This window comes from Camelus ferus, chromosome 15, assembly GCF_009834535.1.
Source record: "Camelus ferus isolate YT-003-E chromosome 15, BCGSAC_Cfer_1.0, whole genome shotgun sequence".
Taxonomy (NCBI): domain Eukaryota; kingdom Metazoa; phylum Chordata; class Mammalia; order Artiodactyla; family Camelidae; genus Camelus; species Camelus ferus.
Window position 1 is genome coordinate 45,217,650 of NC_045710.1, and position 15,368 is coordinate 45,233,017.

Genomic DNA, 15,368 nt, shown 5'->3' on the forward strand with positions numbered 1-15,368 from the left:
AAGTGTAACATGGTCCTTGTCCTGGGAGAACTTACAGTCTACACTGGAAGAGAAAACTAACTTATGTGACAGTCCTGGAATACTACACTTCAGTGAATAATTAAGGGTTCCACTTAGAGTTACAGGCTAAATGCTACAAGAAGTAAGAGAGTAAGGAGGGTAGGTTAAAAAAAATTCAAGGACAGAGGCTTTTAAAGTTAAGTATAAGGAAGGAAGAGGCAAGAAGTCAGGTCAGCAAAGATATGGAGTGAGTATGACTGGGAACTGACACATCAGCCTGGAGTGGATGCTGGGTTAGGAAAAAGCAAGAAATACAGTCGGCCAGGCGGGGAGGGGCCTAATTATGAAGGGGCTGGGAGACCACAGAAATCTTTAGGCAGCATCCCTCAGTGCTGCTAACTGTAACTGCTTAGGCAGCATGATGATTCAGAAAACATGTGCCTGGCATAGGAAAAGAGTTTGTAATTTTCCTCCATTTTCTTATTCAGAATCCAAATAAACATGTTTAATTGACCAAGTATTTTCAAGACTGGAAGAGGGAAAACTATCAACTCTGAAGTGTTTACTATGTTCAGGTCCTTCATATAAATTATTTAATTTAATCATAAAAACCTGTGAAGTAAATATTTCTCCCACTTTCTATACGAAGAAACTAAGGCTCAAGAGATTCAGCAGTGATAGCCATGGTAAAGGTGGAAGCCCGGCCTTTGCTCTCTCCACCGCCTCCCACTGCCTTTTCCTTGTTAGGAAAGCCCTACTGCATCCATATGCAGTAAGAGACAAAGCCAAGAAGAGCCTACCTTCTCCTGCAGATTCCCCATGTAGCCCAGGTACAACCTTATGACTTCAATTAAGGTGACTAGGATGATGACAGTGACCACAATGAATTTGTAGTAATCAGGCAAGACTGAATACTGAAAACACAAAAATAAACATGTTTGTAAAATCTTACATAGTGTAAAACTGACCAGAGATTTAAAAAAAAGTATGTATTTTAATTTTATTGACAATGTAACAACTCCAGGGATGGCAGAAGAGACCGTGGCAGTAGTGAAACATGGATTTACCTTCACCTGAAGCATCGTGATGCTGCTCACCCACCAAAGTGGGAAAAAGTAAGCGTTAAAATAAAGTGACATCTGCAATGCCAAACTGGAAACCATTTCATTATCTACAGAAGACATAGAAAAGGAACAAACTCTTAATCCTGGCCTGTGCCCTCAAGCCCTTTAGTTCCTTAGTATTAATAACTATAGTATCAGCTCAACAAAACTTTGAGTTTTAAGCCTATTTATAATCATTGACAGTGAAAAGAAATAGTCATCATAATACTGTTTAGTTCCTCTACTGGCTACTTGGGGGTACATTTCACAGTTTTAAATTACTTTATCATTTTTCCACTATAGTCAGCTGACTTTTCTGCATACTACAGGTGTAAGTTAAACGCTGGACTATCAATATAAATCTATTTAACAGGTAACAATAATCATTGCCTCCTTTGTAGAGTTCTGTGCAAAGAGTTTATGAAATGGACACTTACGATACATAAAAACTAATCTCTCACATGTAAATTAATCTCACATAAAAACTGTCGTCAAATTTTGCAAAGTTTTTATGTTAGAAATTTTGTACACAAGCATCTTGAGTTATGCTATATGTCTGTATTTCAGCAGATCAAACTTATAATCATGCAGTTGAAAAATCAAGTAAATATGTAAATGAACCTTGAAAGCACAAGACATGATTTGACTAAATTCTGCAAAAGTACAAGCTGAGTTCTGTAAATGGAATTTAAATTAAAACATTATATAAATCAGGGGTAGGCAAACTACCAGCCAGCTGCCTGTTTTTGTATAGCAAGTGAGCTAAAAATGGGTTTTCACACTTTTAAATGGTTGGGGAAGGAAAAAAAAAATCAAAGAATAATAATATTTTGTGACACTGAAAATCGTATGAAATTCAAATTTTAGTGTCCATAAATAAAGTTTTATTGGAACACTTCCATGTCTATTCAATTACCATTATCTATGGCTGCCACAGAGACCTATGGCTGCACAGAGACCTATGGCCTGCAAAATTTTAAGTATTTACTACTTGGTCCTTTACAGAAATCCCCCGACAGTTTACATCATCAGATTTTAGTTCCCATTAGGCCTTAGCTTTAGAATCAGAAACATAAAACCCTGATTTTCCAATTGTTTTTCTCTGTACATCCTAAATCATGAAGAGGCCTAACTTGGAGGGACAGGCAAGTGATCTGTGAAGAAATGAAACCATGGGAACTGACTTTTCTCTGTCCCCTTTAAAAAAAAATCTCTAAACCAGGCAACAGGAAAAGATTTCTACTCGGCATAGTTCACTGATAAAAACTGTACGGGCTTAGTTGACAGTATGTTGTCTATCATCATGATTTAAGAGGGGGAAACTGTTTTGGAGGAAACTGCATTGTCACTTGCCATGCTGAATGTAGCATCGTGGTATTTTGTTACTTGATTTAGGGCAAGCGTTATATATAGGGGAGGGGGAGGAGAAGGCAGGGAGAGGGCGAGTTTTGTTGAAGGCAGCTGCCACTCTGGAGTGTTGAAAATAACTCGTTAAAAAAAAAGTCTTTCCATGTCTTCAGCCAGAAAATAGGCTTGTGGTGGAACGTACTGGTTCTGCTGGGAAAGGAGAAAAGGAAAAGATATCTTACGGGGGTGGGGGCGGGTGTGGAAGGGGAAAGTGGGAAGGGGAGATTGCCCGGGCTGTTTTCACTCCATCCTCGCCAGAAAAGCCAGGGCGGACGCCGCAGACGAAAAGCATTCGGCATCCTCAGCCCTCTTGGAGGCCACAGGATCGGTCATGTGCTGCGAAAGCGGCTTCTTTATTTTTCTTTTTTGAGGAAGGCTGGCGCCACTTCGGCCGCCCCGCTTGCAATTCACCGAACAGGCCGCAGCACGATCAGCCCAGGACGGCTGGGTATCTGGTCCCAGCCCCAGCCCCAGCCCTCGGCCCGGCCCCTCCTCCAAGGCGCAGCCCGCACCGCGGAGAGCCTGCTGAAGGCGAAGCCGCCATTTTAGGTCTGGGCAAAGTCCGGCCGCTTCAAAACCCGCGCCTGGGCCTTGGCGGGCCACACGCTCTGCGCTGGGCCTCGGCCACTCACCCGGACCCTCGCTATACTCCGGCCCGGTCCGGTTGGAGTCGCTGAACATGGTCCGGCTGAAGTTTCCCAGCCGCTGGCGGACCGGATCCGGCAGCTCCATCCTCGGGCCTCGGTAGAGCTAGCTGCTGGATCTCCCGGCGCCGCGGCGCTTTCAGGTGCCCACGGCGACCGGGCGGCGCAAGGCGCGAGGGGCCGGGCGCACGCGCGGCCGCACTGCCGGGCTGAGGCGCCGGGCGCCCGCGGAAGCCAGCGGCGTGCGCGGGGACGGCTCCTGCCTAGTACTTCAGCCGGGTGGAAAACCGCAGATTCCTTAGTCCTGCTTTAAATTCTACCATTTAAAAAACGAATATAGTGATAAGTAACCTGGGGTTGGATTGTGATACAGGGAGCTCTGACACCTTGCCAGTGGGATACGACCTTTCTGGAAGGAAATATAGAACGAATGCAGAGCTTAGAGAATACTCATGACCCCGTAGTTCATGCGTGTGTGTGTGAGTACATGTACTCTCTTCCTGGAAATATGTATTATTATATATTAGGAGTATTGTATATATACATACCATATATACATATACACATATACTTTCTTATGGGGTATATTATATATATTAGAAATATATACACATATATACATATATATTTGATGGAATACATTGCAGCAATTTCAAAACATGCAACGAATATTTGATGATATGGATTAACTTTAAGTAAAAATAAAAAAAATCAGAAGTAAAACTAAATAAGAATAAGCCTAATCTAGTAAAATGTGTGTGTAAACATGTGGGAAGGAGAGAGGGAGACGATGGCACAAGTAATGTGGCTTCAAAAAAAGACTAGAAGGAAAATAATCCAAAATATTAATAGTAGTTATTTCTAGATAGTAGGCTGTGGTGATTTAAAATTTTTAAAACTTTTGTGAATTTTCCAGCTTTCTCGCAGACAAGATATATTATTTAAAAAATCTATTTAGGTATAATATACATATAGAAAGGGCACAAACTGAATATACATTTGTAACCAGCACCCAGATCAAGAAACAGCCTTACCAGCATCCCCAGAAGCTTACCCTTCTGTTCCCGTATACTCACTAACCCTCTACTTCTAACTGACCTTTCCTGATTTTCAATAGCATGGAATAGTTTTGCCTATTTTTATTCTTTATACAAAAGTAATCTTACATTATGTACTTTAAAAAAAAGCTACCTCTGCCCTCAAAATTATTTTTATGAAATTCCTTCATATTGTTGAGTGTAGATTCTTCTTCCTTGAGGTGTAACCTCAAGGTATAACATAAGTTTATCCATTCTACTGTTGAGCAGCTGTGTAATTCTGATTTGGAGCAGTTATGATAGTGCTGCTTTTGGTGAAAACATGCCTTTTGGTGAACATATGCATACATTTGTGTTGGACTTATTCCTAGGAATGAAATTGCTGGCTTATGATGTATGACTCAGCTTTAATAGATACTGCCAACAGTTTTCCAAAGTGGTTGTACTGATTTCTACTGCCTCTAGTCATGCATGAGCATTTTATTTGCTGCAAATCCATCACCCATACTTGTTATTTTCCATACTTTTCTTTTAGCCATTCTGATGGGTATGTGGTGAACAACATTATTTTTGTATTATAAAGGAAAACCACACATATTTATATAAATGTCAAGAGGATGATATGGGAGGAAATAGCTACAAGGGTAGAATTTCAAAATAATTCAACAAATATTTATTGCATTCCTCCTTCTTGTGGGGCATTGTCCTAGGCTAATTAGGGATATAGTTCCTCCACATCAAGAAGGTCAGCCAAGTGAGAGACATGGAAACAAACAAGTACAGTACATTTTAGTAAAGGAACATCGATGAGGAAGCAGTTAATTCTGGTTGGGGATGTCAGGAAAAAGCTGGCTAACTCTGCTTCTCTTCAAGGTGGAGCTCAGGCCTCAGCATCTCCAAAAAGTTTTTCAGGACCTCCCTGAAGCTGGCTTAAGTGCCCTCCACTGTGTTTCTCAAAGCATCTTCCTCTTTGTTCCTTTGGTCACAGCACTAGTCATGCTGTACTATAATTGTCGATTTATATCTGTTTCTCTTGCTAGTTCACAAGCTCTTTGAGGTCAGAGATGGACTTTCATCTTTATATTCCAAACACTAGCACAATGCCTGACCTAGAATCAGAACTAGATGACTATTGAATGAATGAAGGGAATGAAAAATCTAAAGACCATTCCTTTATCGTCCCATTTCTAGTTCAAGGGCTTAGCCAATCTTCATATAAGTGTTACTCTATAAAATGGAGAATTGATTTATCAAAACACAGTGAATTGTAGCAACCAAAACAATTTTAAGCTTAGCAACAAAGAATAAATTTTCGTCTATTGAATTAACCAAGATTTTTATAAAGGGCACAGTGGGGCAGGGAGCCTCCTGCTCTGCTGATTGGATTATAATTTGGGCAGTCTTACTGAGGAAAGCTATCAATAATATGTTCAAATTGCCTTAATATATTCCTGCCTTTAACGCACTAATTCAACTTTTTGGCTCTATTTTGGGGAAATAATCATAAAAACAAATAAAGTTTTGTACACTAGGATATTACTTCTAACGTTACTGATGTTTGTTAAAAAGATAATAAAGGTAGGGGAGCATTTGAAGTGTCCAACCACAGGGCCTTGCTATGCAGATTATGATACTCATGGTAAGATATTGGGCTGTAATGGAAAGGATGCATTTGGAAGCAGAGACAGCAAGGTTCAAATCCCCTCAAATCTGGAGGCGTAGGTATAGCTCAGTGGTAGAGTGAATGCTTAGCTTGTAAGAGGTCCTAGGTTCAATTCCCAGTATGTCCAATAAAAACAAAAAGTTTTTTAAAAATCATCACTTTACCGCCTAAGAGCTGTGCAATTGCTTTCTGACTTTTTGTTTTGTAAAGTGGAAACAGTGCTAACTTACTGTTATGGTTGATGTGAAGATTATATAATTAAACAAGGCTCTCTGTAAGTGGTAGCTATCATCAACACATCTATTAAAATATGTGGGAAGAAGAAATACTTACAGTGGAGTGAAATCATGCTAGCGTTTAATTTTCTGGATTCAGCTGTACCTGTGATGCAGTACCTCTATTGCGTTCCTGGTAAAGGCAGTGGGTGCTATTAACCGTAAAACGGTCCATGCATATTAACCAAATTCGTCAAAAACCTGAGTGAATTCTTTTAAAGATATTTTTCACAGCATGGAACAAAGATGTGACACGTCTTGTTCAGGCTGCAATTATTTCATCAAAATCCGGGAGGAAAAATTAATAGAATTCTGGGTATTTTTCCTTTTAATTTTATTTAGCATTCAAATTTCCTGCAATAAGCATGCATTTCATGGTTTGAAACAAATCTTATTAAAAATAGAGGGGAAGAGGCAATGATGGTACAAAAACATATTAGAGAAGAGTTTTAAGAAGAAAAGTTTGTGGTTTGGAAAGAATCCTGCCATTGTTGATGTCACAAGTGGTCCAAAGGGCTCAAAAAACGTTCCAAAATTTACTTTGTTAGTTGATGCTCACAATTTTATGGGGAGCCACATTGGTAAAATACTGCAGAACAGAGAAGAGAATCCACTTTTGTGAAATCAGGAGACTAATATAATTTGGGTTTCCCATATTCTAGACCTATTACCCAGGATCAAAAGTAGAGAAGTATGGAGTCTCCGTTCTTAAAATCATGGGACTCATTCCCAGGAAGATTAATAAATAACCCTGTAAAGTTAAACTGTTTACTTCTTACAACAGTGTTGATGGTCAGAGTAATAATTGCTTCTCTAGTAGCTGTTTAATGTATTTCATTGGGGTTTAATTGCATTTATCATTTTCTTTCTTAAATATTTATTTTCACAAAAATTTTGAGCCTCCTGCAACAGTTTGTTTCTCTTTGACAAGAGGCAATGTTATCTGATAATAACATATTCTTCTTTGTGACAAGAGACTGATTTGGGGAGTTATTTAAGTTACCCCTTGGCATAATAAAGATATAAATTCTTGGTGGGGAGGGTATAGCTCAAGAGGTAGAGCACATGCTTAGCATGCACAGGGTTCTGGGTTCAATCCCTGGTACCTCCTCTAAAAAAAAAAATAAAATAAACCTAATTACCTAACCTTGCCAAAAAAGAAAACATTCTTTCCACTTGATACTAATAAAGAGTTTAGAAAAAATATTTTAAAGTGAACATGTTATTCCATTTATTGCCTTAAAATGAGCTGTGAGACATTTATAAGAATGAAGAGAAATTTAAAAGATTAGTTATATATGTGGGTACAGTATCTTCAGATATGATTCCATATTGGCATGCAGAATTTAAAGTCCTGTTCTAAACTACCTGAAGTGTAATCTTACCATCCTCAAGTTGTCAGTGGATAATCAAAAGCTTTCTGAATCCCAAGTACGAGATATTCTATTCACAGTACTTTTCAAAGGTTTATAAGAAAGAATTGGGCTGTGAATTACACAGAAAGTCCAATCTCATGAAAGGAATTGTTCTTACTATATTAAATGATATTTCAAGAGTAACGTTAATATTCTGTCTTCAAAGACATCCTCATTGAGCATTTTTACTAGAAAGTGCTTTTCCCTTTAAAGTGCTGTTTATATCATAGTTTTTTGTTTCTGTGGTGTTTCTTTGTGTTAGATCACCACACTCTTTATATGCTACAGCTAGCACTGCTTTGGGCGTCCAACTATGTGGGAAATGGGAATGACAAACAGGGAAGATCAGTAAAGCAAAACCTTTAAGGAAACCTTAGATCTGTCAAGTGAATTGTGATACTGATTAGAAGCAAGTGGCCATTTTACTGAATAAATAATAAGTTCCATTTTTAGTGTGATAGTATTACTGTGCAAATAATATGTTTTCTATTAAGCTGCATAATGTGTACATTATGTTCCCCTTTCTGAAAGGAAATTAATCCTTATCTTTTATTGACTATAATAAAATATTGCTCCCTTCCCAAATATTGATACATCTTACCCCCTCTGGCTTGTTTTAAATTGTGGTTCTGTACTTTTAACAAATAGTACACTTTGTCTTCAGTAACACTGTACATTTCTTAGTCATGTTCAGTTTTGATCCCCAGTCACATCAAGGTTGTAAGAGTAGAAATCTTATAAATGGGCAATTTAGTATTAAAATGAAGGGTGTACACATAGGTAAAAAGTTCAAACATATTTGAATGATTTATTATGTTTATATCAATGAATAACACAACCCTCCAAATTTTCTTGAAGGTAAATTTGCTTTGCAAAATAGGAAATCATTGCAATTATTCCTATATCACATTCCCTTTCCTACTGTATTTTTAGTTAACACAGAATTGTTCTTCTTTCTTCTTTTTTTTTTTTTTAGACACATGCTGTGAAGATTAACAGAGGTTCCAGGTGGTTGGAGACAAGTGTAATAGGATGTGAACAGGGTTGTTCCCTGGGCCCTGGCTAAGTTCCAAAGCTGTGCACAGAGGGTGGTAAGTTCACACAGTCTGAGTTCAGGGACCACCTATGGTTAGGCCAGCCTACTGAGAAATGTCTATTCAGGCAGACAGCCCTAACACCAAACATTCCCCAAACCACCCCATCCCTACTGCCAGAAGTATAAGGAAAGGGTGAATAGGGAGGAGGTTAACTTTTGTGGAGTAAAATATTCATAAGGATACCCTATTCCCTGCCTTCACCTCATTCTTACTATAATAAAGGAGATGGAGCTACTTCTTCCTCTCAAGTCTAGAGAAGAGCATTCAGGAGAGTTGCTTATAAAGTTTAGAGATGCCCAACCTTCCCACTCTGTTAGGTTGGCTGGAGACTGGTGATTGTCTCAGTGCTGATCTCTCCTGGCCCAGCAGAGTGCTTGGTGGTCTAGGACAAGGAGAGGGTGCAGAAGAGAGTTGGCCTCGATGAGAGAAGGGATACCACAGTGGCGCACATTGTCCCCTCCAAGAGAGGCTGCTCATTGGACTCCTCGTGGAAGGGGTCAAGGAGGTGCAAGATATGTCTTCTTAGGCAGCAGGGAGGCACTCCAAGGACCATCATCAGTGAGGGAGCCAGAACTTGGATTCTCTCCAGTATAGAGACCATTGGAAATCTGACAGGGTTAATGAGAGAAGCAGCAGCATCCTAAAGAGAGGGAATTGCCTTACTGGAGAGTCACCTAAGATAGCTACTTCCCCATTTCTCCTCTTGTCCTAACAGTAGAAGCAAAGCACCCGAAAGAAGGAGAAGGAAGGTGTAAAGAGTACAGCACTCCCACCCCCAAATCCTCCCCCCACCGCTCCCCCCACATATACGCCAAGCCACTAACAGCAGACTTGTCTGCCTTTCTCTGGAGGGAAGGGAGGGAAGGGAGGGAAAACAGTTTTAATTCAATTTGAAGCTTAATAGAAAATGAGCAGAATTGAACCTTACTTGCTAGAATGAGATGGTCCTAATTACTTGAAGAGGCTGATAAATGGAATCCAGCCAAGGTGTGATGGAGAGAGTTGACAGCCAGCAAGAAAATGGCAGGGGCAGAGCACAATGAGTGGCAGGGGGTATTGTTAGAAAAATAAAGCTATTTCATATTTGTAACTCAAGGAATTATGAGTCCTCAAGGAAGTAGTTTCAAAGACAAATAGAGTTTTACTTTTCACAGGGGAGTGGGATGATCGATTCTGAATAACAGACTGGTGAGACATATCAATTCAAGTAAAGAACTACAGTGGTTTTATTTTTTTCTTAACTGAAGGATAACACGCACACAAAAAAATCCACAAATCAAATGTAGATCTCCATGAATTTTGACAAAGTGGACCCACCTGTGCAAACAGCACCAGATCAGGAAATGGAACACTACCAATACTAAGAAATACCCCCGTGTGTCCCCTTTCAGTCAGCACCCCCTTCCCACTAAAGTCACTACTCTCCTTATTTCTATATGGGTAGGTTAATTTTGTCAGATTATATTTTATAGAAATGAAGACCTACATTATATACCTTTTGTGTTTGCTTCTTTCACTCAACAACACATTTGTGAGATTTATGTTGCCATCCATTTTCATTGCTGCATAATATTTTGCTGTTTGAATATACCATGAATTTTATGCATCCGATTGTTTGTGGACATTGGTTGTTTCTGTTTTTGTTTTCCGGTCTGGGGCTATTACAGAGTGCTGCTGGATTGACTGGCTAATATTTTATCTAGGACTTTCACATCTATGTTCCTAAGAGGGATTAACCTTGTAATTTTCCTTTCTTGTGATGTTCTTGCCAGCTTTTAATATCACAGTTACACTGACCTCATAAAATAGTTGGAAATATTCTCTCTTTTTCTGTTTTCTGGAAGATTTTGTGTAAGATTTGTGTTTTTCCTATTGTGTTTGAAAGAATTCACCGAAGAAGCCATCTCTGACTGAAATTTTCTTTGTGGGAAGATTTAAAATTATGAGGTTTTTTTGAATAGATGGAACTACTTATGTTTTCTATTTCCTTTTTCCCCACTCTGGTAAGTTGTACATTTCTAGGAATTTATCCATTTCATTGGCATGCAGTTGTCTGTAATTTCCTCTTATTATTATATTCTTTTAAAAAATTGAGGTATAATTAACATGCAATGTTATATTTGTTTCAGGTATATAATATAATGATCCAATATTTGTATGTATTGCAAAATGATTATCACAATAAGTCCAGTTAATATACATCACATGGTTACAAAATCTTTTTCTCATAATGAGAGCTTTAAGATTTATTCTCTTAGCAATTTTCAAAAATGCAATAGAGTATTGTTAACTATAGCCACCATGCTGTACATTACATCCCCGTGACTTATTCATTTTATAACTGGAAATTTGTACATTTTGACCCCCTTCACCCATTTCACCTACCCCTACCCCTTATGTCAGGCAAACACCAATCTACTTTATATCCATGAGCTTGTTGTTCTGTTTTTTGTTTGTTTGTTTGTTTAGATAGCATATATAAGTAAGATCATACGGTATTTATCTTTTTCTGTCTGACTTACTTCACTTAGCATAATGCACTCCAGTTCCATCCTTGTATTACAAATGGTAAGATTTTGTTCTTTTTTTATGACTAACTGATATTCTGTTGTATATACATCTTCTTATCCATTGATGGACACTTAGGTTGTTTCAACATCTTGGCTATTGTAAACAATGCTGCAGTGAACATGAGAGTGCATTTATCTTTTTAAATTAGTGTTTTCTTTTTCTTTGGATGAATATATAGAAGTGGAATTGCTGGATCATATGCTAGTTCTATTTTTAATTTTTTTGAGGCACCTCCATACTGTTTTCCATAGTGGCCACACCAATTTACATTCCCACCAACAGTGTACGAGTGTTCCCTTTTCTTCACATCCTTACCAACATTTGTTATTGCTTGTCTTTTTGAGAATAGCCATTCTGACATGTGTAAGGTGTATATCCTTAATGCTGTTGGATCTATGCTGATGTCTCTTCTTGGTATTGGTTATTTGTACCTCCTTTGTTGTACTTTCTTTGTTTTTTTTTTTCTTGATCAGTGTTGACAGAGGTTTGTAACTGTATTAGTCTTTTCAAAGAACCAATATTTGGCATTTGGTTTTCTCCATATTTGTTTTCTGTTTCTTAACTTCTGTTCTAATCTTTATTATTTCCTTATTTCTCTTTCTGTGGGTTTAATTTTCTGTTCTTTCTTTTTTATTGCCTGTTTTTTCTTTGAATATGATTTTTTAGATAGATATGTAGATCATTGGTTTTCAGACTTTCTTATTTTTTAATATATGCATTAGAAGTTATAAAATTTACTTTAAGTTTGTCTTTTATGGCACTCTACACATTTTTATATGTAGTGTTTTTGTTATCATTTTTTTGAAAACACGTTCTAATTTCCATTGAGATCTCTACTTTGACCTACGGGATACTTGGAATTATATTGCTTTATTTCTGAACATTAGGGAACTTCTTATATTTTTGTAGTTGATTTCTGGCTTAATTCCATTATAGTCAGAAAACTTAGTATAATTCCAATCTTTTGATGTTTGTTGAGACTTGCTTTATCGTCTAGCATGTGGTCAATTTTAATAAATGTCCAAATAGTCTTGAAAAGAATGTGTTTCCTTCAGTTGTTGGATGCAATGTTGTGATAGTTAATTTTATTTGTCAACCTGATGGATGTCACTTAAATAATATGCAGATAGCTGATAAAACATTATTTTTGGGTGTGTTTATGAGGGTGTTTCTGGAAGAGATTAGTATTTGATTTAGTAGACTAAGAGAAGAACCCCCACCACCACCACCACCAATCCATTGGGGCCCAAATGGAACAAAAAGGGGAAGGAAGGGTGAATTCACTCTCTGTTCTTGAGCTGGAATGTCCATCTTTTCCTGTCCTCAGGCATTAGAGCTGTTCGTTCTCAAGCCTTCAGACTTCAATTGTACCACCAGCTTTCCTGATTATAGACAGCAGATTCTGGGACTTCTCTGCCCCATAACCCTTAGTGAGCTAATTCCTATTAAAAAAATACACACACATATGTGTATTTATCTATATGTTGACCCTTGAATAGCAAGGGGGTTAAAGGTGTGACTCTTCATGCAGTGGAAAATCTGCATGTAAATTATAGTTGGTCCTCCCTGTACGTGGTTCCTCAGATTCCCCCATTCTGCATCCTGGGATTCAACCAACCTTGGATTGTGTAGCACTGTAATATTTACTACTGAAAAAAAAACATGTGTAGGTGGACTCACGAAGTTCAAACTTGCATTGTTCAAGAGTAAACTCTGTGTATGCATCTGTCTGTCTGTCTATCTATCTGTCTATCTTCTATTAGTTTTGTTTCTCTGACTAATAAGAACATTCTATCTAAGTTAATTAGGTTGTGTTTGTTAAATGTTAGTTAAATCTTCTATATTTTGATTTTTTTGTCTGTCCTATCAGCCACTGAGGAAGATGTGTTAAAAACCTTTCATTCTGATTGTGGATTTGTCTGTTTCTCCTCTTAGTTCTGTCAATATTCTTATGATATTTTGAAACTATGTTATTAAGAACTTAGAAATTTAAAATTGTTATGCCTTCTTGGTGAATTGATCTTTTTTTATCATTGTGAAAATCTTATTGTAACTCTAGAAATTTTTTGCTTTACCATATGATCCATCTTTTAGCTTTTTGGTAAGTGTTAGGTAGTATATTTTTTCCATCTTTTCATTTTCAATCTGTTTTCTTAAGCTATATCTCTTGTCATCAGCATATAGGTTTTTCTCTAATCTAGTCTGATCATCTTTGTTTTCTATTGAATAGTTTAGTCTATTCACATTTTAAATAATTACTAAAACATCTGAGTTTAAATGTCATCTCATTTGTTTTCTTTTTCTCTCATTTTTTCTGTTATCTTTTCTCTCCTCTCTTGCTTTCTTTGGATTTATTTTAAATTATTTTATAGGTCCCTCTATTAGCTTGTTAGATATACATTTTTTATTACCCCTTTTGTGTTGACCCTGGAGAAAAATGCATCCTTGAATCTAATACAAATTAATACATTACCACTTCCCAGACAGTGTAAGGACTTTAGAACCCTCTACTTGCCCCTGTCCTGCCTTTTGCATTAATGTTGTCACATATTTTAATTCTACATACAATTGAAACATGACAATATGTTATTATTATCATTTTCTGTTGATATTCATTTAGATTTACCCAGGCTTTTACTCTATTGCTCTTCATTTCTTTTTGTACTTCTGTGCTTCTCTCCAGGACTATATTCCCTCTTCCTTTCATACCAGTTTACTAGCAATAAGTTCTCTCAGGTTTTGTTGATCTGGAATGTTTTCATTTTGCTTTCATTTTTGAAGGTGATTTCACTGGGTGTAGAATTCTAGGTTGGCAGAATCTTTAAAGATGACAGACACCATTGTCTTTTTTCATTATTTCTGATGATAAGGTAATTGTTAGTCTTATTTTTATCCCTTTGAAGATACTGTGTCTTTTTCTCTGGCTACTTTGAAGATTTTACTTTGTCTTTGGTTTTCAGTGTTTGACTATGATGTGTTTAGATGTGAATTTTTAATTTTTTAAAATTCATATCTCTTGAGGTTCAATGGCCCTTTTTATGCTGATATGTTTTTGGGTTTTGTTTTATTTTATAATTAAGTACAGTTTATTTACAATGTAGTGTTAGTTTCTGGTGTACAGCAAAGTGATTCAGTTATACGTATATATATTCTTTTTCATATTCTTTTCCATTATGGTTTATTACAGAATATTGAATATAGTTCCCTGTACTATTCAGTAGGACTTTATTATTTGTTTATTTTGTATATTGTAACTTGTATCTGCTAATTCCAAACTCTTAATTTATCCCTCCCCCACCCCTTTTCCCCTTTGGTAACCATAATTTTTTCTATGTCTGTGAGTCTATTTCTGTTTTGCAAATAAGTTCATTTGTATCAAATTTTAGATTCCACATATAAGTGGTATCTTATGGTATTTGTCTTTTTCTTTCTGACTTAATTCACTTAGTATGATAATCTCTAGGTAAATCCATGTTGCTGCAAATGGCATTATTTTGTTATTTTTTTATGGCTGAGTAGTAGTCCATCATATATATATACCACATCTTCCTTATCCATTCATCTGCTGATGGACATTTAGGTTGTTTCCATGTCTTGGCTATTGTAAATAGTGCTGCTATAAACATTGTGGGGCATGTATCTTTTCAGATTAGAGTTTTCTCTGGATATATGCCCAGAAGTGGGATTGCTGGATCATATTATAACTCTATTTTTAGTTTTTTAAGGAACTTCCATACTGTTTTTTTTGGGGGGTGGGGAGGAGGTAATTAGGTTTATTTATTTTTAGAGGAGGTACTGGGGATTTAACCCAGGACCTTGTGCATGCTAAGCATGCACTGTACCACTTGAGCTATACCCTCCCCCCCATACTGTTTTCCATAGTGGCTGTACCAATTTACAGTTCTACCAACACTGTAGGAGGGTTCCTTTTTCTCTGCGCCCTCTCCAGCATTTATTTGTAGACTTTTTACTGATGATCATTCTGACCAGTGTGAGGTGAAGTCTCATTGTAGTTTTGATTTGCATTTCTCTAATAATAGTGCTGTCGAGCATCTTTTCATGTGTGTGGCTGATATATTTTGGATTTTTAGAAAATTATTGGCCATTATTTATTCAAATATTGCTTTTTCCCATTTTTTCCTATCTTTTTTCCCCT

General features: G+C 37.2%; 2 protein-coding genes and 1 long non-coding RNA gene across 3 annotated transcripts in view; 2 read left to right on the top strand and 1 right to left on the bottom strand.

Annotated features, from left to right (window-relative positions):
* Nucleotides 1–240, top strand: part of LOC116669002 — a 25,421-nt gene extending 25,181 nt beyond the window's left edge. Inside the window, exon 3 of the long non-coding RNA XR_004326363.1 lies at nucleotides 164–240. This is a non-coding gene — a long non-coding RNA (uncharacterized LOC116669002). The remainder of the gene's footprint in view (nucleotides 1–163) is intronic.
* The window catches only part of TMEM17 (transmembrane protein 17), a 9,046-nt gene extending 5,521 nt beyond the window's left edge, over nucleotides 1–3,525 (bottom strand). The window contains exons 1-3 of the mRNA XM_032497648.1: nucleotides 3,143–3,525; nucleotides 1,068–1,171; nucleotides 801–914 (exon numbers count right to left, since the gene is read on the bottom strand). Coding sequence (XP_032353539.1) covers nucleotides 801–914; nucleotides 1,068–1,171; nucleotides 3,143–3,242 — 318 coding nt within the window. The 5' untranslated portion in view covers nucleotides 3,243–3,525. The remainder of the gene's footprint in view (nucleotides 1–800; nucleotides 915–1,067; nucleotides 1,172–3,142) is intronic.
* A 4,991-nt stretch (nucleotides 3,526–8,516) lies between these two features.
* Nucleotides 8,517–15,368, top strand: part of LOC116669001 (EH domain-binding protein 1-like) — a 197,534-nt gene continuing 190,682 nt past the window's right edge. The window contains exon 1 of the mRNA XM_032497652.1: nucleotides 8,517–8,635. The gene's annotated coding sequence lies outside the window, so the exon portion shown is untranslated. The remainder of the gene's footprint in view (nucleotides 8,636–15,368) is intronic.